The sequence below is a fragment of the Balaenoptera borealis genome, assembly GCF_965194805.1.
Source record: "Balaenoptera borealis genome assembly, chromosome: 12".
NCBI classification, from domain to species: Eukaryota; Metazoa; Chordata; class Mammalia; order Artiodactyla; family Balaenopteridae; genus Balaenoptera; species Balaenoptera borealis.
In genome coordinates this window covers 9,749,444-9,771,902 of record NC_138869.1, presented here as the reverse complement: position 1 = coordinate 9,771,902, position 22,459 = coordinate 9,749,444, and the positions used below count along the sequence as shown (strand labels likewise).

Genomic DNA, 22,459 nt, shown 5'->3' with positions numbered 1-22,459 from the left:
TTCCGGCCGTCAGAGCGGCCTCCGCCCTCTGCCAAGAGCCCAGGCTACCCACCGGCCGCCCAACCGCCAGGCCAGCCTCCCCGCGCGGCTGCCTGGGGGGCGCCGCGTCCGCCAAACCTCCGAAGAAGCATCCGCTCCCTCCGCGAGGCGTGCGTGTGAGAAACACAACGAGGGAGCCCAGATACAGCGCGCCGGTTTCCAAACACAAACGTGGTGATGCCGCATCGGGTCACGGAACTTTCATCTCAACAGGGGAGGACACTGAGGCGCAGGGAGCTGAAGCAACTCGCGCGGAGGCCGCAGGCGCGGGAGGCGATGGAAGAGCAGGGCCGCCGCCCGGGCACCGCTCCTCTGGGCGCGGGACGAGGCTCCCCAGCCGTGCGGAGCAGCCCCGAATCCCCAGCACGAAAAGCACGCCCCCCACCGTGGGACACACAGCTGCGGCCGCACACCTACCGCTCAGGGGGCACAACTGGGGCTCCTGAGCCAACATTTCGCGGCGGTGGCCCGGCGCTCGCCCCTTCGGCCACTGCCCCGGCCCCTAAGGACACTCGGCGGGGACCGGTCCCCCGCGCAAGCAGCCGGCAGTGACCAAGCCAGAGAAGCCAAGGCTTCCAGACAACGTCCCCAAGCCGCTCTGGGGAAAAGTAGCTCCTCTGGGGAACACACTCGAACGGCCGCACACGTGCGTCGGAAGGAGATGAGAGGTCACCTCTCCTGGCGTTATTAACACCGGTTTAATGCCCGCTCCCGGCGGCGGGGGAGTAGCGGGCATCTCTCCCCTTCCGAGTCAGCGGCACAGAGTGGCAAGAGGACCGTGGCCCAGGACCCGCTTCAAGGGGGGGGGGCACTTACAGGTGGGGGGCGAAGATGCGACTCATCTTGGAAGCATGGTCACTTTCACAGTCCAGCTCGTCGTCGCCGGGCTCCACGGTGAACTTCCTCTTGCTGGGACTGATGGGCGGGGGCCCCGTGCGGTGACTAGTGAGGGCCGAGGCCACGGGCAGGGTCTGCAGCCGGGGCTCCCCCCTGAGAGCAGCTTCACCTGAGCAGAGAGAGAGAGACACGTGTCACCAAGCAGGAAACACGCCCCCACCCCGGCCCCTCGCAAACGACTCCCGGGGGAAAGTTTCTGGCAACGGGACGGGCTGCCATTCTCAAAACGCGCCCGGGCCCCAGGCAGCTGCCAAGCGTGAGCCCTTCTACATAAACATGGTTTCCCAGCACAGTCGCTCTTTTCTCCCCCAGCGTTATTGAGATATCACTGACATACATCACTGTGTCAGTTTAAGATGAACAACGTGTTGATGTGATACACTTATATATTGCAAAACGTTACCACCAGAGCTAACACCTCCATCACGTCACATACCTACCATTTCTTCAGTAACTTTTTAGGGGAGAGTTTAAAATAAAAAGTTGCAATAAAGTAACTGGGGACAGAGGGAGTATCAACCATAAACCATCTCAAAAGTTAACCGAAAACAACAGAGGTCTTTTGATTTGTGGGTATTCAACTGCATACCTATAACAGTATGATGACCTAACCGTGGGTTCATTAAACCACTTAACTCACTTTTCTTGCGTGTTACACTTTTATTATGTCTTTGGTATGTTACTTCTTTTAAGAATGAGGAAAATTTATGGGTTAATAGTTCACATGTTTGCCCCCAACGTTAAAACAAACAAAAACACATTGTTTAATGGGAAATACATATTTTTTTCTTACGATACACTAAAAATGGCATGTTAAAAATATGATTATTATCAGCACTAAGTTTCTGTGGATAATTTGTCACCAGCTTAATGCACATGTGCTGTTCTCAAAATATTTTCAAAGTCAGACACATCAGAGTTCACATTTTGATCTGATTCGACATCTTGCTGTTTTTCATTCCCGTTTTAGAAAGGCTTTGTGCGAAGAGATAACTTTGTGCCTTGTTATGAATTAAAATAAGCATAACCTTTCATTACAAGAATGGTTATATACTTTCTAAAATTTATAAGCAAGAGTAATAGTTACTTTAAGAGAAAAAAACATCAAGCTTTCTAAGTCATGGGGGGGCGGTGAGTACCTAAAATTTTCACAAATAATAACCTGTTTGTTGTGCTTTCCATATTGGTCTCTAAGGCCTGACCAATTTTGTTTCCACTTGGTCACAATCTGAGAGTCACATTAGGATAAAGTCGACTTCATCTGAGGCCTGTGGTACCTAAGAAAGGAAATCTTTGTTTGCCACCACTAATTTTCATATCGTCACAGAATGCGTGGACAGTTTTACCAGAAGTTTGCTTCACACACTTACGACAAATACGATTTTGTTAGGGAAAGGAGGGAAAAATGCCTTCTTAATGTTTACCAGGAAAAATAAAAATTTTGCCAATTTAGTCAGCAAGGTATAAACTAGCAAATATACAGTCACCCATAATACACCTCCAGTCAGGATTTCTTTTAAGGATTCTGGCCCCAAAGCAAACTGGAACTTTCCATTTTAAATGAAACACCTAAAAAACAAGCCCTATGCTGGCCTGCTACACTCAGAAACTCAGTAGGATTTTGGTTGACCTCTACTTCCTATTAAGTCATTTTTGGTTTAAACAAACAAACAAACAGCAGTGCTAATATTTGTACCTTAATAAATTAGAAAATACCCTTTCTAAATCTGCCCCTCCTTCTCATTCTCTCCTTCCCCACAGAGCATCAGTAAGCCGGTTAACTTCTGGAGGAGCCCTGGTGATACCCTGAGAAACCCAACAACTGCAAATCAAGCCTCATCCACGAGGCACAGCGCCAGCGCACCCCCCACCCAGTGTTCCTGCACATCCTTGGCAGGATCAGTGGGATGAGGGGAACTCTGTGTGGACCCCTGGGCTTTGGGAGCCATTTCATCGGATGCCAGATGTGTGGCAATGACAGTTGCCATGGAAAATTGCCACCACATCAACGGAGTCGAATCACCCCAAAAAAGGAAGAGTCACTGATTACACAAGCAATCACTGTTACGTGAAGAGCAAACCTCTTGGGATAAGGATAACATTCCTGCTTCCCTCCCCAATTTCCATCCTCGTACAAGTTCTTGGGCTTGTTTGCGTTAAAGTTCATCAAATGGAGGCACTGCTTATTTTAAGACTGAATTGCTGGTGTCTGGCAGAGAAAGTCCACAGGAATCCTTTGAAAACACTGGAGGTTGGTAACCTGGCGGGTCAAGGACCCACGAAGGAACCACAGGTGGTCCTCCTCCCCTGGGGGGAGGGGGGGCTCCTCTAGAGATGATGGGGACATGCATGCCGTGAGTGCTGGATTCCCTGGTGTGACAGATGGAGTCACCTACTCAGGGTCACACATGAACAGGTTAACGGTAGCAAGAACCATGCCCTCTGCCTATCAGGCTAACACCTCCTCCTAAACACTGTGCAAGCCCCACACATGGCTCAGCACAAAGGAACCAGGGGCATAAGGAAAAGAGCTACTGTTAGAAGGGCAGGCAGGTCTGCTCAGTTACACGCCTTCATTCATCTCCGGGCCCCCCTGGAGAGGGCCCTGGCCCAACACGGGGTATCGTAGAGCAGGATTTGCTGTTGTCAGTGTGTACGTAGCAAAACAAGGTTAAAATTATTTTAGTAAAACTGAGGAGTACATTTAAAAAAATTATTTATTTTAATTTATTTTTGGCCGCATTGAGTCTTTGTTGCTGCACGTGGGCTTTCTCTAGTTGCGGCGAGCGGGGGCTACTCTTCGTTGCGGTGCGCGGGCTTCTCATTGCGGTGGCTTCTCTTGTTGCGGAGCACAGGCTCTAGGCGCGCGGGCTTCAGTAGCTGTGGCTCACGGGCTCTAGAGCGTAGGCTCAGTAGTTGTGGCTCACAGGCTTAGTTTGCTCTGCGGCATGTGGGATCTTTCCGGACCAGGGCTCGAACCTGTGTCCCCTGCACTGGAGGGCAGATTCTTATCCACTGCGCCAACAGAGAAGCCCGAGGAGTACATTTGATCTGGGAGTCAAGGCACCTGTGGGATACCCTCCCTTTATTTAGAAACAGGCAAATATGGGCACGCACTTCCCCCCTCCGGGCCTCTATCCAACCAGGGGACGGACTAGCTAATATCTCATATTCCTTCAGACCCAATTCTATGGTCCACAATCCTGTAATCAATTAAGTAACCAACCAACCAACATTTACTATGAAATTATTACTTGTGAAATACTGAACTAAGACATCAAAACCCAAAGTACGTACCTCAGATCTTATATGTAAAAAAAAAAAAAAAAAAAGGTGAATCCATGGTCAAATAAATTTGGAAACCACAAGATTAAATAATTTTCCCAGGAGTTCCTTCTTGTCTTCAATGCATGTGTCTGTCAGTTTCCAAGAGAGAAACACAGCAGTGCTGCCTTCAATCACCCCACCCCCAATTCATCCTACACCTTCTGTAGACACAGCCTTCCAAGGCTCCGTTGTGAGCACATCACCCCATCCTTACCCAAACAGCCAGGAGCTTGCCAGTTACTGATAAAACACTATCCAGACTGCTTCAGCATTCAAAGTCAACATCTGGTCCCAGCTATGTTTCCGATCTGTGTTCCTAGTATTCCTCTTTCTAAGCTCTGAAAATTTCAGCCCTAAAAGTTAAACTAGACGAGTCACCATTCCACAGAGAACTAAAGATCTTTACTCAGGTTCTTCCCCTAATCTTCTTGTGTTGAATCCTACACATCCTGCAAAGGCCACTTAAAATGCCACCTCCGTCAGGTTGCCTTCCTTGATTCCTCAATCTGAAAGTCATCTCTTTTCCTGAATACCCACAGAAATGTATCACTATGGCCCTTCCCTTCCCACTTTGTTCTGTGCCCCTTGAAGTAAGGGACATTTTATTCATTTTCTATCCTTAGAACACAGAGCACAATATATTCCATGCAGCAGATGGTTAGTATACACTGACAATGAGTAAATGAGGCAAGGGGTGCCCAGGTTATAGAGTTTTGAGGTATGTTAAAGATAAAAGATAACGTAGAATAAGGAATTTTTAAAGATCTATTTAAGGATATATTCATATAAAGAACTCTTACAACTCAACAATAGAAAGATAACCCGATTTAAAAATAGGAAAGTATCTGACAAGAACTTGCTCCAAAGAAGAGAATGGCCAAGAAGCACAAGGAAAGATCTTCAACATCACTAGACATCAGGGAAACACAAAACAGAACCACAATGAGACACCACCTCGCAGCCACTAGGAGGGCTAGGATGAAAAGACAGAGGACAAGTGTTGATGAGGGTGTGGAGAGATTAGAACCCTTGTGTCTTCCTGGAGCAAATGTGAAATGTGCAGGTGCTGGGGAAAACCACTTGGGGCAGTTCCTCAAATGGTTAAACACAGACCCAGCAACTACTCTCCCAGGTATATATCCAAAAGAAATGAAAACATATACTCACATAAAACTTATACATGAATGTTCATAGCAACATTATTCATTATAGCCCCAAACCCAAATATCCATCAACAATGAACAGATATAAAAAATGTGGTATATCCATACGATGGAATGTTATTCAGCTACAAGAAGGAATGAAGTACTGGTTCATGCTACGACATGGATGGACCTAGAAAACAGTATGCTGAGTGAAAGAAGCCAACACAAAAGCCCACATGCCATCGGGTTCCATTTTATGGAACGTCCAGGAAAGGCAAATGCATAGAGACAGAAAGTAGATTAGTGGTTGCTGGGGGCTGGGAGAAGTGAGGGTTGAGACATGGCTGCTACTGGGGGCAGGGTTTCTCTTGGGGGTGATAAGAAAATGCTCTAAAATTTATTGTGGTGAAGGTTGCATAGCTCTGTGAATACACTAAAATCCACTGAATTGTATACTTTAAATGGGTGAATTGCACGGTAATGTGAATTATATTTCAATAAAGCTGTATTTATAAGTAGATGAAAGAAGATCCCAGTATTACAAGATCCTTTTCTCTCTCAGGTTTTTCCACAATTAACTGTTAAATAAGAACAAGCATCCATTAATTTTCCCTGAAATAAAAATAAACCTTTTGTTATTATACCTGTATCTCTCTGTCAGTCAGATAATTTTCTAAATATTTATCAAGTTAAAACAAATCAAAGCATAAGTGCTTGAGGTTACGTAGGCACTTGGATTCATCAGAGTCCTATTAAGCTCCAGCTCAGCTTTTAATCAGATTGTGTTTGAGTGTCTATTACATGCCGAAGGCTGTGCAAAGTGCTGTCAGAAAAACAAATGATGAAACTTATACAGACCCTGACCACAAGCAGGGAAGGAAAAAAAAATACACACCAAAAGGAACTTATCTTGGTGTATAAAAGACTTCTTTCTTTTGTGCTCATGTGTATTCTAAATCTCACAATGGTTTGGTAATTGAAAAAGGAGAAATGATCTTTCTTTGTCAAGAACAAACAACAGGAGGGAGTTTGAACTGAGGAACCCAGTATTTTAAGTTTCTCGAGTTGCCTTAGCTACAATTGTCAATTTAACTTTTTTTTTTTAAGTTACAATTATAACTAAAGAAGCTCAACTTTTAAAATGTATTTGGCCTTTTAAACAGAAGATAATCTAATCCAGGTATGGGATGCTGAAGAACAATGCCTAATGGATACAAAAAATTTACTTAATTGCTGTTTTTAGTCATGGTAGCTGTTCTAGTATATGGATCAAAAATATTCCTTAAATGTTTCTCCCAATTTTGAAGATGAGCAAGGATCTGGGCCCAAGATTTCACAAGAATCAGCATATATTAATTTCAATTTAAAAAAGTTTAAAAGAGAGAAAACCACTTCGCTTTATGATGTGCTATATAATGATTCTGCTGAAATATTAGAAGGAAAATCCTGCTTTCAAAGTCAGAAATGGAGTAGAAGAGAGACCAAGGCAGAGGGATGAGACCCAGGAATCTGCAGCCTCGTTTCAGAATCCCATTCTTGCCATATTTAAAAGCTTCTAAGACTCCTTATTTCCTACATTATAATACAGCTAAAACTGAAGTTTGTCTCCCATCAAATGGCATATTTTGATAGGACTGTTTTCCTTTGGCGGACATGACACAGTGGTTCATCTTAGACTGGACCCAATACCGAACCTGACTGGAGGGCCTTCAAAACAGCACCTGTCTCTTCAGCCTTGATTTCTTCATTTGTAAAATTCAGTGGTTCCATTAGCTCATCTTGAAGGCCTACCTTTGCTTCTCAAATCTACATTCTCCATAAGGTACATCTTCCAAAGGTGGTTGATAGAGAAATAGTGAACTTTTACAGGACACCCTTGACATGGTGGGAGCAAAAGCTGGTTCAACTAAGAACTCCTGACTAACAGTTCCCCTCATAATTGAAGGAGATTTAGTTAAAAACCAAGCACCCTTCTCAGCCCCAGTGTCCCAGCTTCATTTACTTCTTCCAATGCTACGAGAAAGTTGTCCTTAGTCAACTGAAGCCTGAGATAAATGCAATGTGGTCCACAGAGAGCAGACTTGACTTTTACTGAGCTGAACGGCGGAGACTAAGACCTTCACCACGGAGAGGAGACAACTGATCCGGTTTCAGAGGGACGGACGGGTCCCGGGACAAAGCAGGGGCCGCGTCAGAGCCCGGCTCAACCCCCGTCACAACGCCTCCACCAGCTCTGTGGGCCAAAGGCCAGACAGGGATTTGTGGCTGCACTTGAGGTGGGCATGACTCGGGGGAAATTAATCAAAATAAGGGCATGTATTGTCGTTTTATGGAGGTAGACAGCACAAGGCTGAAATGACAATGTCTGTGTTTATGGGAAAGGGGAAGGGACAGCTATACTAAGGGGTCTCCTGCTATAACTTCTAAGGATTTTTCACAAAAATCTCTATGCCTTGCCCAACGGAGAGTTTTCTGCCACAATTTAAATCTCTGCTGTGTCCAAGATTTTATGTTCTACTCTCCTCCTCACCCCTTTTATTGTTTCTAAACCTAAACCAAAGAAGTAAAACCACGGCTCAGTCCCCCAAGCCAGCTGCCCAGCAATGGGATCCGCCTCTTGTCTGACCACAGCCCACGGCGACAGACTGACATCACCCTGCTGGCAAGGGAGCACCTGATAAAACAAACGCACTCTACATTTCACAACCCATCTCCCATCTCACAAGCCCCGGCAGCCGGGGCCTATTCATTTTCTTTCAAAGAATACTTCTTTGTCTCACGGACCAGCAGCTGGGGAGAAGACAGAGAAGTCAACCTCTTTCAAACAGTCCAACTTGTGGCTATTCTTGACTTTTTTCAAAGGAAGGCTGTTAGGCAATACGATGAAACCCAGGAGAGCCAGCAGAGATAAAAGATGTGACGTAGCGTCTGCCAGCGGCACAAGGATTTCATGGACTCTACAACTCAGTGACAGAGCCCCCTCCCACCTCCGCTCGGGGTGCCCCACCAAGTGCCCTCCCCACTGTCACCCTAGACTCACGGCTCTAAACCTGCAGTCCGATCGTACATCTGGAGGCCAAACCTCAGCTAAAGGTCACTCTTGTCCAGTCAGCCAGGGTCAGGGGGCTCAGGGGAGGCTATGCCAGACCCCCGAACTGAGCTTGGTTTGAGCAGCTCTCACCTTTTCTTTAGAGCAATGAGATTGTTGAGAGAGAGAAAAAAAACAAAACAACCACAACCTGTATGACTCACTGCTAATAATATAATTAAGGATAACAACACCACAGTAAAATTTGTGGAATTGAAACACACACTGTTTTAATTAGAATTTCAAGTACTCCAGATAATCTTGTAGACATTACACTTTGTCAGAGCTTTCGTCTATCTTATATCAGCATATTTTATTTTAAAAGCATTTAAAAATCTGAGCTGGTATTCTGGGTTTTCCTGACTATAGTCCTATAAGGGAAGAGAGGAAGAATAACTCTCATCCTGCAACCAAGGAAATTAATGTTTCAAGAATGGGTGAAAGGGGGCTTCCCTGGTGGCGCAGTGGTTGGGAGTCTGCCTGCCAGTGCAGGGGACACGGGTTCGAGCCCTGGTCTGGGAAGATCCCACATGCCGCGGAGCAACTGGGCCCGTGAGCCACAATTACTGAGCCTGTGGATCTGGAGCCTGTGCTCCGCAACAAGAGAGGCCGCGATAGTGAGAGGCCCGCGCACCGCGATGAAGACTGGCCCCCGCTCGCCGCAACTAGAGAAAGCCCTCGCACAGAAACGAAGACCCAACACAGCCAAAAATAAATAAATAAATAAATAGCCTCAGCCTTTAAAAAAAAAAAAAGAATGGGTGAAGGGACTTCCCTGGTGGTCCAGTGGGTGAGAATCCATCTTGCAACACAGAGGATGCCAATTTGACCCCTGGTCGGGTAACTAAGATCCCACATGCCATGGGGCAACAAAGAGCCTGCGTGCCACAACTAAGACCCAACACAGCAAAATAAATAAATATTAAAAAAAATAATAATAATGGGTGAATAGCTCAAGTCACAAAACTGATTAATAGAAGGGCTGGAAGGAGAAACCTGGCATTTCAATTTCCCAGCTTTCATATCTTTCTAGCTATGCAGGATGCTTTACAGGTTAAGGAAAAGTAGTGGGAAGAAGACACTTGAAGGGAGGAAGTAGGAAAGAGAGTGGAAGGGAAGGGAGAGGACGAGGAGGGATGCAGGGTGAGGGCGGGAAGGGGGACTTATGGGCTGAACTGTGCCCCCCAAATTCATATGTTGCAATCCTAACCCCAGTACTCAGAATGTGACTGTATGTAGAGATAGGGTCCTATGGGTGGGCCCCAATCCAACAGGACCGGTGTCCTTATAAGAGGAGATTAGGACACAGACAAGTACACACACAGAGGAAAGACCATGGAAACATGAAGACGGACGTCTACGAGCCAAGAGGAGGGGCCTCAGGAGAAACCAACCCTGCCGACACCTTGATCTCAAAGTCCAGCCTCCAAAACTGTGAGAATAGATGCCTGCTGTGTAAGCCCCCAGTCTGGGGTACTTTGATCCCACAGCCCCAGCTAACTAACATAAGGAGGGAAGAAAGGGAAGAAGCAGGGAAGGCAGGGATAGGGCTGAAACTTGGGTCTGACACAAAGGATAAAGCTCTTCACTTTGGGACCAAACAACTTCCACCGCTTGGTCTATCCTGACTGACCTAATCTAGTGGGACTGGTCGAGATGGAAGTAATTTTTTTTTAATGTTTTTTTATTGTGGTAAAAGTCACATAATATAAAACATACTATTTTAACCTTACTTAACTGTAGAGTTCAGTGGCACTAAGTGCATTCACATTGTTGTGCAGCTCTCACCATCATCCATCTCCTGAATTTTTCACCTTCCTAAACTGAAACTCTGTCCCCATTAAACACTAACTCCCCATTCCCCGCCCCCAACCCCCGGCACCAGGCATCTACCAATGTACTTTCCGACTCTATGAGTTTGACTATTCTAGGTACCTCATATAAGTGGAGAAATGGAAGCAATTTAATGCCTGGAGGCCACTTCCGGATTAGAACCTGCCCAGGAGGGGAGGAGACCAATGGGCTGGCACAGAAAGCAAGGGGACTCCTGGCTCAGTACCAGGAAAAGTGCAGAGAGACTCAGGCTGTGTCTCGGCGAGAACAAACGCACAGGAGAGACCAGGGCTCCCTCTGGAAAGCACAGGTGAAGCGGAGGGTCCAGGAGACCAGGCGGGGGTCTCACCCAGGCTGCTCCCAGGCAGTGCCGAAGCTGCCGGTGTGCCAGGGGTGGACAGTGTAGACAGTTCCTAATGGTTTTAAACACCTGTAATTCTCCAGGGGCAAGAGGAGAAAGGGTAAAAAGATAATCCCAAAGAAATGGTAAGATGCCTAAAATCCCCAATATCCATTCTAAATACACACTAAGATGTTTTAATAAGGTGAAGAGAAAGGTTAACCTGATATCAAAAAGCACTAACTGAAAATATTTTAAAGTAAATTAAAAATTGTTATATTCACATCCATATGTTGCTATTCATTGAATTAGCAAGTTCTACATCATTTAAAATAACTGTGTTGTGCTAAGGGTTTAAAAAAAAATCCGTGCAATCTCATTGACCCTACTGAGTTCACTTTATACCTGAACTGTTTCTTCATAGATTATGTAATACTAACCTGGGTGAAATTATCACAAAGTAAGAGAACTCAAATTAATCTTACTATCTGTATCATCTATACATAGATACCACATATATATCATCTCAGCTTAAAGAAAATTTCAGGTACCTAACAGTGAGATAATCAGGATGAAGAGCCACAGATCTCAGTGTTAGGGTGGGTTTTGGCTTCATAAATCATAACTGGGATTTAATACGATTGAACACCCGTTCGCATCCCTGGTTTCCTGAGCCAGACCTAGTAACCACACCGGCTTCTGTTCTTGGTCCTCGAACCCCAGACTGTGGCTCTGATGGGAGCTGCAGAGGGTTCAGAGTAAATCAGAGAAGCTGAGCCTCAAAGTACAAGCCCTACTTTTACTGTATGGTGTCTGTCTGGATATTAGAACATCAGTACAGTGAGTCACACGCCCTCACATGTCCCTGTCTGAGGCCCCAGCACTGACACATGACCTGTGAACCCCAAGGAGATAAGAGCAGTCCAAGTACCTTGGATGCCAAGTGCACAGAACCCTCCTTAATGGAAAAGACTCTCTAAGCCCGCCAGAAATTCTTCACTATGTTTATTAGCAAATCTACTTTTGTAACATGTTTCTGTTAATAAAAAAGAGGAGAATTATGACAGCAAAGTGTCTGCAGGTGGTATTGGAATCAGGCACTCTGCTGGGGACTCGACTTTCTTTCGAGTAGAGCTTACAGAAGGAATCGCTGAATGACGTGAAGCAAGAAAGAGGCTGTCCTAACCTCTTCAAGAGGAGAGCCACCTGGGGAAGGTACCACCTCTTCAATGTATTGTATAAGTAGGTAAAAATACCCTAAGCAACTCCCTCTTCCAGCCCTTTGGCATGCAACAGGTTAAACATCTAAGGTAACAGGCTAGTATCAGCACTGTCAAAACACTCTTAAATTTAAGGGAATTCTAGAGGGTATGACCAGGGCCGGGGGCCCTGGGAGGGTTGAACCTAAGAATCAGTCACTGACCACTGAAGGAGGAAAAAGAGAGAGAGTTTGGGGAGTGGAAGGAGAGACTGGAAAACTAATCTTTCCTTCCTCTGACCTCCCATCACACTGACCCTCTAGAATGGACTTCTCACACCCTGGCTACTCTCAAGCTTGCCTGGGTCCCACTCCTCTTTATCCCACCTGCGTGTGGTCAGAGTGTGGCCCCGTGACTCGTTTCTGTGTCCCCGACCATGCTGGCCCAGTGCAGAGAGACGTGGTGGGCTTTGGGATCAAAGGTGTGATCTTGGCAAAGTCTCTTCGTCTCTCTTGAGCCTCTATTTCTTCATCTACCTTGAGAGCTTTTTTTGTGAGAACCAGTGAAAACTTCCAGGAAGTTCCCAGCCCTGCACGGGCCATCTGTTACTATACCATCTGTTCAATTCCATCCTTTGATACGACTCCCATCCAGAGGATGAAATGATGGGGGCAAAGGAACTTCTCCAGGGTCGCTCCCACTGTTCACGAGAGGTTAGCACATGCACAGGTTCCACCAACTAGTCGAAAATCAGACACAGTGCCGGGAGCACAGGTCAGTGACCTTCCAAACCTGCTCCACCAAGAGCCGGTGGGAGATCTCGGGGCAGCTACCTGACTGCCTGTGACTGTTTCCACGTGTGTGAAAAGGACCGCGTGAACCCCCACGGAGGCCCAGATCTATCTTAAGGGTTAAACAGGACACTTGGCACAGTGCCAGGTGCTCTAGTGCCCCTCCCCCCCCACAGGCTGCCCCTCCCCCCCCCACAGGCTGCCCCTCCCCCAACACACACAGGCTCCCCTCGTTCGCTTGTTTCCAGATGCCTTTCCCCCCACTAGAATTCCTCCTGACCAATTCAGTCATCTCCACTTTCAACATGCAATCGCAAGTCGGCCTGCCGCCCAGGAGCACCTCTTCTGACACCACCGGCTGGAGTCTGCCCGGCTCCAGCTCCCAAACTACAGATTTTTGAGCCATACCATCGTGTTTGCTGCTGTCTCTCCAGAGACAGACAGGCAGTCTTGTTCTCTGCAATATATTCTAGTCCAGACCTGGAGGAATAAGATGAGGCTCCCAGGAACCAACTCAGAATTCATACATAAACTGGCATATGAACTCCTGAAGGCCACAGATGGGCCAGCCTACCCCAAACACGGAATCTCACGTCAGCTCCAAACCCCTTCCAGCGTGGAAGCCGGCAGGTCGCTGGGACATGACAAACATCCTAAGTCCGACATCTCAGAAAGCCATTCTGCCAACCCACACAGAGGCAGCAACCCACTGTATTACTTATTGCTGCTCAGTGGGCTGGTTTCAGAAGCCAGAGTGATTTTTCCAAGGATTAAAATAGGACACAAAGTTCAAAGACTCCACAATACTGAGAGTGAAAGCAGCACTGGGCACTCAGGCACACACGTGATCCAAGGGCCTAATCACCGTGAAGACTGGTAAAAGGAGCCAGTTAAAGCAGGATTTTGTCAGCCTTATCACTCAAAGAGCCAAGTGCCCAAGTACATAAGTTTATTTTTTCCAATTCTTAAAATAATTTTAAAGCTACCGAAAAGTTTAATAAGTGAACATCCCATTCCCTTCCCCTTGATTCATTCCGTCTGTCTACACACATGCACCTTTTAAACTATAATTGCTATAATTTTTAAGGTACCTTGCAGGCATCATATCATACCCCAAATACTTCAAGTGTCTTCTACTAGTGAAGGCACTCTCCATCACAGACACAGAACCGTCATCACACCCAAGAAAGTTAAAGTTGATATATCATCATTATCTAATATCCAATCCAAGTTCAAATTTCCTCAACTGAACTATCTCTTTTGGGGGGAGGTAGTGGAGAGAATCCAGGATCCAATCAAGAATCACACATTGGTCGATGAAGTCGCTGCATCTCTTTATTTTATTTTTTTTTCATTTGTGGAATATTTTTTTAAAAACATCTTTATTGGAGTATAATTGCTTTACAATGTTGTGTTACTTTCTGCTGCGTAACAAAGTGGATCAGCTATATGTATACATATATCCCCATATCTCCTCCCTCTTGCGTCTCCCTCCCCCCCTCCCTATCCCACCCCTCTAGGTGGTCGCAAAGCACAAAGCTGGCCTCCCTGTGTTATGCAGCTGCTTCCCACTAGCTATCTATTTTACATTTGGTAGTGTATATATCCCAATGCCACTATCTCACTTCATCCCAGCTTACCCTTCCCCCTCCCCATGACCTTAAGTCCATTCTCTACGTCTGCATCTTTATTCCTGTCCTGTCCCTAGGTCCATCAGAACTTTTTTTAGATTCCACATATATGCGTTAGCATACGGTATTTGTTTTTCTCTTTCTGACTTACTTCACTCTGTATGACAGACTCTAGGTCCATCCACCTCACTACAAATAACTCAATTTCATTTCTTTTTATGGCTGAGTAATATTCCATTGTATATATCTGCCACATCTTCTTTATCCATTCATCTGTTGATGGACACTTACGTTGCTTCCATGTCCTGATTATTGTAAATAGTGTTGCAATGAACATTGTGGTACATGTCTCTTTCTGAAGTATGGTTTTCTCAGGGTTTATGCCTAGTAGTGGGATTGCTGGGTTGTATGGTAGTTCTATTTGTAGTTTTTTAAGGAACCTCCATACTGTTCTCCATAGTGGCTGTATCAATTTACATTCCCACCAACAGTGCAAGAGTGTTCCCATTTCTCCACACCCTCTCCAGCATTTACTGTTTGTAGATTTTTTGATGATGGCCATTCTGACTGGTGTGAGGTGATACCTCATTGTGGTTTTGATTTGCATTTCTCTAAAAATTAGTGATGTTGAGCAGCTTTGCATGTGCTTCTTAGCCATCTGTGTGTCTTCTTTGGAGAAATGTCTATTTAGGTCTTCTGCCCATTTTTGGATTGGGTTGTTTGTTTTTTTGGTACTGAGTTGCATGAGTTGCTTATATATTTTGGAGATTAATCCTTTGTCAGTTGCTTCGTTTGCAAATATTTTCTCCCATTCTGAGGGTTGTCTTTTCATCTTGTTTATGGTTTCCTTTGCTCTGCAAATCTTTTAAGTTTCATTAGGTCCCGTTTGTTTATTTCTGTTTTTATTTCCATTTCTCTAGGAGGTGGGTCAAAAAGGATCTTGCTGTGATGTATGTCATAGAGTGTTCTGCCTATGTTTTCCTCTAAGAGTTTTATAGTGTCTGGCCTTACATTTAGGTCTTTAATCCATTTTCAGTTTCTTTTTGTGTATGGTGTTAGTGAGTGTTCTAATTTCATTCCTTTACATGTAGCTATCCAGTTTTCCCAGCACCACTTATTGAAGAGGCTGTCTTTTCTCCATTGTATATTCTATATTCTTGCCTCCTTCATCAAAGATAAGGTGACCATATGGGCACGGGTTTATCTCTGGGTTTTCTATCTTGCTCCATTGATCTATATATCTGTTTTTGTGCCAGTACCATATTGTCTTGATTACTGTAGCTTTGTAGTATAGTCTGAACTCAGGGAGCCTGATTCCTCCAGTTCGTTTTCTTTTTCTCAAGATTGCTTCGGCTATTCAGGGTCTTTTATGTTTCCATACAAACTGAAATTTTTTGTTCTAGTTCTGTGAAAAATGCCAGTGGTAGTTTGATAGGGATTACATTGAATCTGTAGATTGCTTTGGGCAGTATAGTCATTTTTACAATGTTGATTCTTCCAATCCAAGAACATGGTATATCCCCCATCTGTTTGTATCGTCTTTAATTTCTTTCATCAGTTTCTCTTTTTTTTTTTTAAACACCTTTACTGGAGTATAATTGCTTTACAATGTTGTGTTAGTTTCTGCTGTATAACAAAGTGAATCAGCTATATGTATACATATACCACCATATCCCCTTCCTCTTGCGTCTCCCTCCCACCTTCCCTATCCCACCCCTCTAGGTGGTCACAAAGCATGCTACTGTGTGACCCAGCAATCCCACTACTGGGCATATACCCTGAGAAAGCCATAATTCAAAAAGAGACGTGTACCACAATGTTCATTGCAGCTCTATTTACAATAGCCAGGACATGGAAGCAACCTAAGTGTCCATCGACAGATGAATGGATAAAGAAGATGTGGCAGATATATACAATGGAATATTACTCAGCCATAAAAAGAAATGAAATTGAGTTATTTGTAGTGAGGTGGATGGACCTAGAGTCTGTCATACAGAGTGAAGTAAGTCAGAAAGAGAAAAATAAACAGCATATGCTAACACATATATATATATGGAATTTAAAAAAAAATGGTTCTGATGAAACTAGGGGCAGGACAGGAATAAAGACGCAGACGTAGAGAATGGACTTGAGGACATGGGGAGGGGGAAGGGTAAGCTGGGACAAAGTGAGAGAGTGGCATTGACATATATACACTACCAAATTTAAAACAGATAGCTAGTGGGAAGCAGCTGCATAGCTGCATCTCTTTAATTTCCTAAAGGAACTTTTTCTATCTTTCTTCCTCTTCCATGACATTGGTGTATTTAAATAATCCAGACCAATTAACTTCCCTACAATTTTTGGTGATCTGATCACTTCCTCATGATTCGATTCGAGGTGAACATTTTCGGCCAGAATACGAGAGGTGATGTGCACAGCACGTGGCATCACATCAAAGGCATCTGATGCCACGTGTGTCCCACTGCAGGTGCCACTAAACTTGAGTACTTGGTTACAGTGATGCCCACAGAATTTCTCTATCCTAAAAAAATAATCTTTTCCCTTTCATAGTAATATGGGGGTGAGCATCTTGTCACTCCCTCTCAATCTCTTGCTCATTTATTAAGCAACTTTTATTCTGCAAGAGACTAGAGTTAAGCTGGATAAAAAAAACATGGCACCCCCCTCCCGCTGATTACAAATCGGCACAGGTCTGACATGGGACACGCAGTATTTTTACATAAAAGACACTGAAAGAAAAATATAAGAAAACACCTGACATGATCAGGGACTGGCTTATGCACTTCCTGAAATACACTAGGCATTCAACAAACATAATGCTGTGTTAGGAGCCTGTACAGTTCGGGCAAATAAAACTACTGGCACTAACTTCATCCTCTCAATTATCCCTCTCACATCACCTCATACCTTGGCAGAAAGTCCTTCAACATGGTCACCCAGCCTTCCACCATGAGAGTTTAAAGTCCCTGATGGATTCGATTGCTAAAATAAAGTCTAACGGTTCTCAGCCTGGTGGTGGAGACCTCCACAGCCCATCCCTCTGGCCTCACCCCCCTCTTTCCCGTCAAACTAACTCCTCCCAGGCTACATCGCTCATGCTGTTCACTCAGGCTGCGAACACTCTTCCGTCTCCCCATCACCTGGCAAGTTCGAGGGGCAAACCCTAGTGCATTATCCTTTGCTCTGAAAGCTGCCACCCAAGTTCTCTTCTTGAGATAGTCCTCATCCCCAAATGATAGTTAAGTGAAACGAGCATCCCTGCCGAATCGCCCTGGAAATTGACGTAACAGCCCTTATGTTAAAGGCTAGCTGCTAATTGCTGAATCTAGTCCCCACCTAAAGAAGGTATGGAATTTAGAACTGGCAGAAGAAGAGAGGAAACGTGGATCATTCAAAGGCATTTCAGTGCCTGGTATGTTTGTAGCACTATGCCCAGTATTAAGGGGAACACAAGAATGTCTGAGATCTGGTCTTCGCCTCACGAACCACAGTTCTAGTAGGAGTGTTAAGTCACGGTGATAAATAATCATAAGGAAGAACGTAAATGCCAAAACAAAAGAGATGCTCTTTACGTGGGTGAACTGTATGGTATACGAAATCATATCTCAATAAAGCTGTTACCAAAAAAAATTACCGAGGACCACAAAGAACTTTTGCTTACGTAATTTCTATCAATAATCACCATATGAGGAATTAAAATGGAGAAAGTTTTCAAATATTAATTTCAAGACAGAAATAAACTCATTACATGTAAAAAGAAAAATAGAGAAGCTATGAACATTTTAGATGAGGAAGATACCAATTCTAGCTCTAATAATCTAGCCAGGAGTGGAATTGGAAAAACAGGTAGGATTTGGACACTTGGAAATGGTGAGAATGGGCATTCCAGGTGGGGACAGCTACACACATAAAGGCAGAAAGCAGGGACGGCGTCCTCACGTGTGTGTGAGATCAATCTAAGTGGAACAAAGGGCTCGTTTCTTCTGTTGGTTAAGAGTTAAGGCTAGGGCTTCCCTGGTGGCGCAGTGGTTGAGAGTCTGCCTGCCGGTGCAGGGGACACGGGTTCGAGCCCTGGTCTGGGAGGATCCCACGTGCCGCGGAGCGACTGGGCCCGTGAGCCGCAACTGCTGAGCCTGAGCGTCTGGAGCCTCTGCTCCGCAACAGGAGAGGCCGCGATGGTGACAGGCCCACGCACCGCGATGAAGAGTGGCCCCCGCTCGCCGCAACTGGAGAGAGCCCTCGCACAGAAACGAAGACCCAACACAGCCAAAACTAAACATAATAAATAAATAATAAATAAAAATTAAAAAAAAAAAAAAGAGTTAAGGCTAAATAGGTCGATGGGTCAGATAATAAAGGGCTCTGAGCACAGGCAGAGTTCAGACCAGATGGCGGACAACGGAACGGAGCCACTGTGAGTGCCGACACAGCTGAAGAAGAGCTTCAGAGAAGGGTGGTCTGATGACGCTGAATTGCTCGGATGGACACACCTGAGCCAGGGGACAGGGCAGCAATGCATGTGGGGCGGGGCACCATGTTCATTCCCATGAGGGGGAAGAAGAGGCCGGTCCAAGGGGCATTTTAAGGGACGGTCAGAGAACTGGACAGTGTTTCAGCCTGTACCTTCACCTGATCTTTTCAAAACAGGCCACCCCCATCTTCTTCCTAATCACTCCCCCAACACTCACGCTGATCTTTGCTTCTTTATAAGCTGAGAAACTAAAATGAATTGAAAAAGCCAGAGAGCTACATTTTTTCTGACTTATCAACATATAAGAGGGAAAATAAAGATTGAGTTAGCAGTATAACTCCATATGTTAAGTTCCACAGGTTGATCTAACAAAGTTTAATTAACCTTCTACATCCACTGTCAGTGGACACTTTTAATATTCTAATAAGATTATTTTTATTGTTGGAGGAAAAAAAAATCAGTATACCAAATTTTCTTGAAGTAAAATAATATTGATGTCCAGTGTTTTAGTGGCAGGGATTGTGCTAACATCTTCCGATTACCCATGATTAACTGACAGTCATTCAATAGATATTTTCTGGGTAACAACTGAGTTGTGAAGAACAACTATCAAACACCTCAAATAATAATGCATATTTATAAAAGAAAAATTTGTAATGGTAATTTAAAACAGACTCATATGAAACTTACCCTGTGTTAAAATAAACCAATCCTAAAAAAATTATCACATGCCATCATTCATAAATTGATGCCAAGCTAACATACAGTTACGTTGGTTTTTTCACAGTACCCAGTATATTTTGGAGTCCTTTTACGTGCAAACTTATTTCAATAGTTACAGTTTGCATAAGCTATTATTAAAAGATGTTTGCATTCCCCAACTGAAAACGAAGAGACTACTGAAACTGAAGTCTAAAAGTATACTGACCAGCTTGAGACAGCACTAAAACACTTATTGGAGATTTACTGGAGAGGCACACACGCTAATTTCATATATAGAAAAGAGTATTTAATGTCGAAACATATTTTTATTTCATATTAAGAAAAATGCATAGCCATGGTGTGCAGCACAACCAAAGAATATGGGAATGTGAGAGCTGCTTTCGAAGGGACTACTGCAGATCTGTCCCCTAGGTTTTCATATTAATTGGAAATCTTTGATTTCCTTATGAAATATTATAAGATGCTTATAAAAATTATATCCAACCAAGGAGAACTTGTTGTATCTTCACCAAGTTCCAAGAAAAGAGACTGTTAGATACTAATCTAAAAAGTCCTAAAAGTACATCTGAAAACAAATATGTCACCGGCACGTAGAATTTAATGTTTCCAAAACCCGAAACGCCCACTTGCTGCTCAGTGTGAAGGCGGGGAAGTCCCCCAAATGAAACAACTTCAAATGTTGGGGGCGTGTGCTGTTGACATTTTCCTTCTACTTCTCGCTCCCCTCCCCACCCCGACCTCTCCTTTTAAGTTTACATTATCCCCGTGAGCGGATTTTATCAATGGAAGGCCAAGGAGGGCTGACGCCCTGGGGCATGTTTGCTTAAGATATGAAGGTCAAACAACCATTGTGCTTAAGAAGTTGTGGCCTTTGGGGGCCCATACTTCAGGTCTCTCCTCACCTCCAAGTGACTCATTAAGAAGCAAAAGAAAGAGGAAAATGAAGCGGATCAAAGGCTGGGCTGTCGTTAAGTGAAAATGAAGGCAGATGAAAGGCCTGCCCTCCACTTCAAAGGGGCAGCTGAGCTCAGGTGCGCAAACAGCGAGAGGCTGGGCCCCGAGGGCAGGCGGCTTCGAGGGACACGAGGTGGCCTCCCGAGGGCCAGATACCTGGGATCGGTTATGCACAGTAGAACCACAACAACGTACACAATTTCAAATGTTTTCCTCCTGCATGTACAGGGGCGCAGGTAAACCCAAAACATCAAGTGACGTACATCAGGTCCGCACTTGCAAAGATGAAAAGTTTTAAATGTAACAAGGTTCAAGGACTGCTGAAGAAGTTGGCACGTCTAAAGCGGTGCACAATTATATTTAAACAGTTTTTCCTTATGCCCCTGAGGTGTGTCCTGAAATAAATCTTAATTTTGAGAGATCTTGGCCGTAGCAGGAAGTCTGGTTTCCCCAGGAGTTTAATGAAGGATCCTTAGTGCCTTGAGGCAGAGGGCCCCCCAGACTTGCTCGAGGACCTCGGGTGGGAGCAGAGCTGGTCTAGAGCCACGATGGGCTGTGGAGGAAGAGCAGGGACACCAGGTCCATTTCTGGCTCCACCACAGTCCCCCTCAGCTCACCCCAACCGCTCCCTCTACCCACACCAGGCACCTGGGCAGACAGAAGCTCCTGTGGGCAGGAAAGGTCTTACATTCTCAGGGGCCCTTAAGTCACTTAATCGAATCTCCTTCCTCAGACAGACTCTCTGGAGTGACTATTAAAACAGGTGACTGTGAACCCCACCACCCAACCCCTTTAACACAGGGAACAGCCTTACCTGTACAGCTGTAGCCATACTGCAGACTTTTCAGGGAATTTACAGGTTTTCCCCTGTAATTTACTGTTAGTAAAGGACTTGCATGTTAGTGCCCAGGAAGCAGAGGAGGGAGCCTGCCACCCGCTCTGCCTGAAATGAATCATCAGGAGGATGGGTAAACATTCAGGAGTATTTCCTTGGGGCCAAGAGGTATTCTAACAGCTTTATGTGGACGAATTTCATTTCATCTTCCTAATTACCTATGGAGTAGGTACTATTATTAGTCTTATCTTTCAGAAGAGAAAACGGAAGCAAAAAGTGGCTTGGCAACTTGGCCAACGTCACAGGCCTTTGGAGAGGCTTAGTGGATCCAAGTGCACTCCAGCTGGGTGTTGAAGGATGAGTAGGAGTTTGCCGGTGGGCACAGGGTGGTGGGAAACAGCATGGCACCCCTGAGCTGCTGGAGCGCACAGGGCCGGGTGAAAGCACAGGAGAGGACAAGGCAGAAAAAAGAAAGCCCCACAGACAGTGGTGTAGGGGGGGACAGCTTGGACTTGGGCCGTCCAAAGGTTTTAGCATCTCCAAGGCCCCCTCAAATCAATGACTGTGAGTAAAAACTTATTTTGCTATGCAGGCGGGCGCCAATCAAGTCCGTGAGCCCTCCCTCCGCCCGCTTTCAATCAGACTGCCCCCACAGAAGCGGCCCTGCATGGAAGTTCTGGAGCGGCCAGTTTCACTGGCCACACTCAGGAAAGAGTGTGGACTTCATCCCGCAGGCCACGTGGAGCAAACGGCTAGGCTCGAGCCGGAAAGCAGCACACTCACATGGACACGTGGCCATCTGCACACCTGTCCTTGTCAAGTGCTTCCCCTGGAATTCCATCCCCTCCTCTCCTCACCTCCAGCCTCCAAACACCCGACCCTGACAAACACACAATTTATTCTCTGTAAAGATTATCTTAATTTACAACATGCATGGCACTGATTTGTTGCTTTATAAGATAGCTAGTAGTGATTATAAAGAAAGCACGATACTTGACTGTCAGCTCCTTGAGAAAAGCTGTATCGTGTTCGGCAGGGAAGGTCTCTTAGCACCAGACACAAAGCCTAGCTCTCAGACACCCACTGCACAGACTACAGGTGCCATCAGTGAGGCTCATAATCAAGCCAACGGTACTTCGCAAAATATTTTCATGTGAGCAAATGCACACATGTAGAACTTTGC

General features: G+C 45.2%; 1 protein-coding gene across 13 annotated transcripts in view; it reads right to left on the bottom strand.

Moving 5' to 3' along the window:
* Positions 1–22,459, bottom strand: part of LOC309607261 (phosphatidate cytidylyltransferase, mitochondrial) — a 272,769-nt gene that overhangs the window by 38,089 nt on the left and 212,221 nt on the right. For 11 of the 13 annotated variants that reach the window (XM_082345579.1, XM_082345585.1, XM_082345581.1 and 8 more), the window contains one exon: positions 856–1,045. The exons of the other annotated variants lie outside the window; for them this stretch is intronic. In XM_082345579.1, the coding sequence (XP_082201705.1) occupies positions 856–1,045 (190 nt within the window). The remainder of the gene's footprint in view (positions 1–855; positions 1,046–22,459) is intronic. 13 annotated transcript variants of the gene reach the window in all.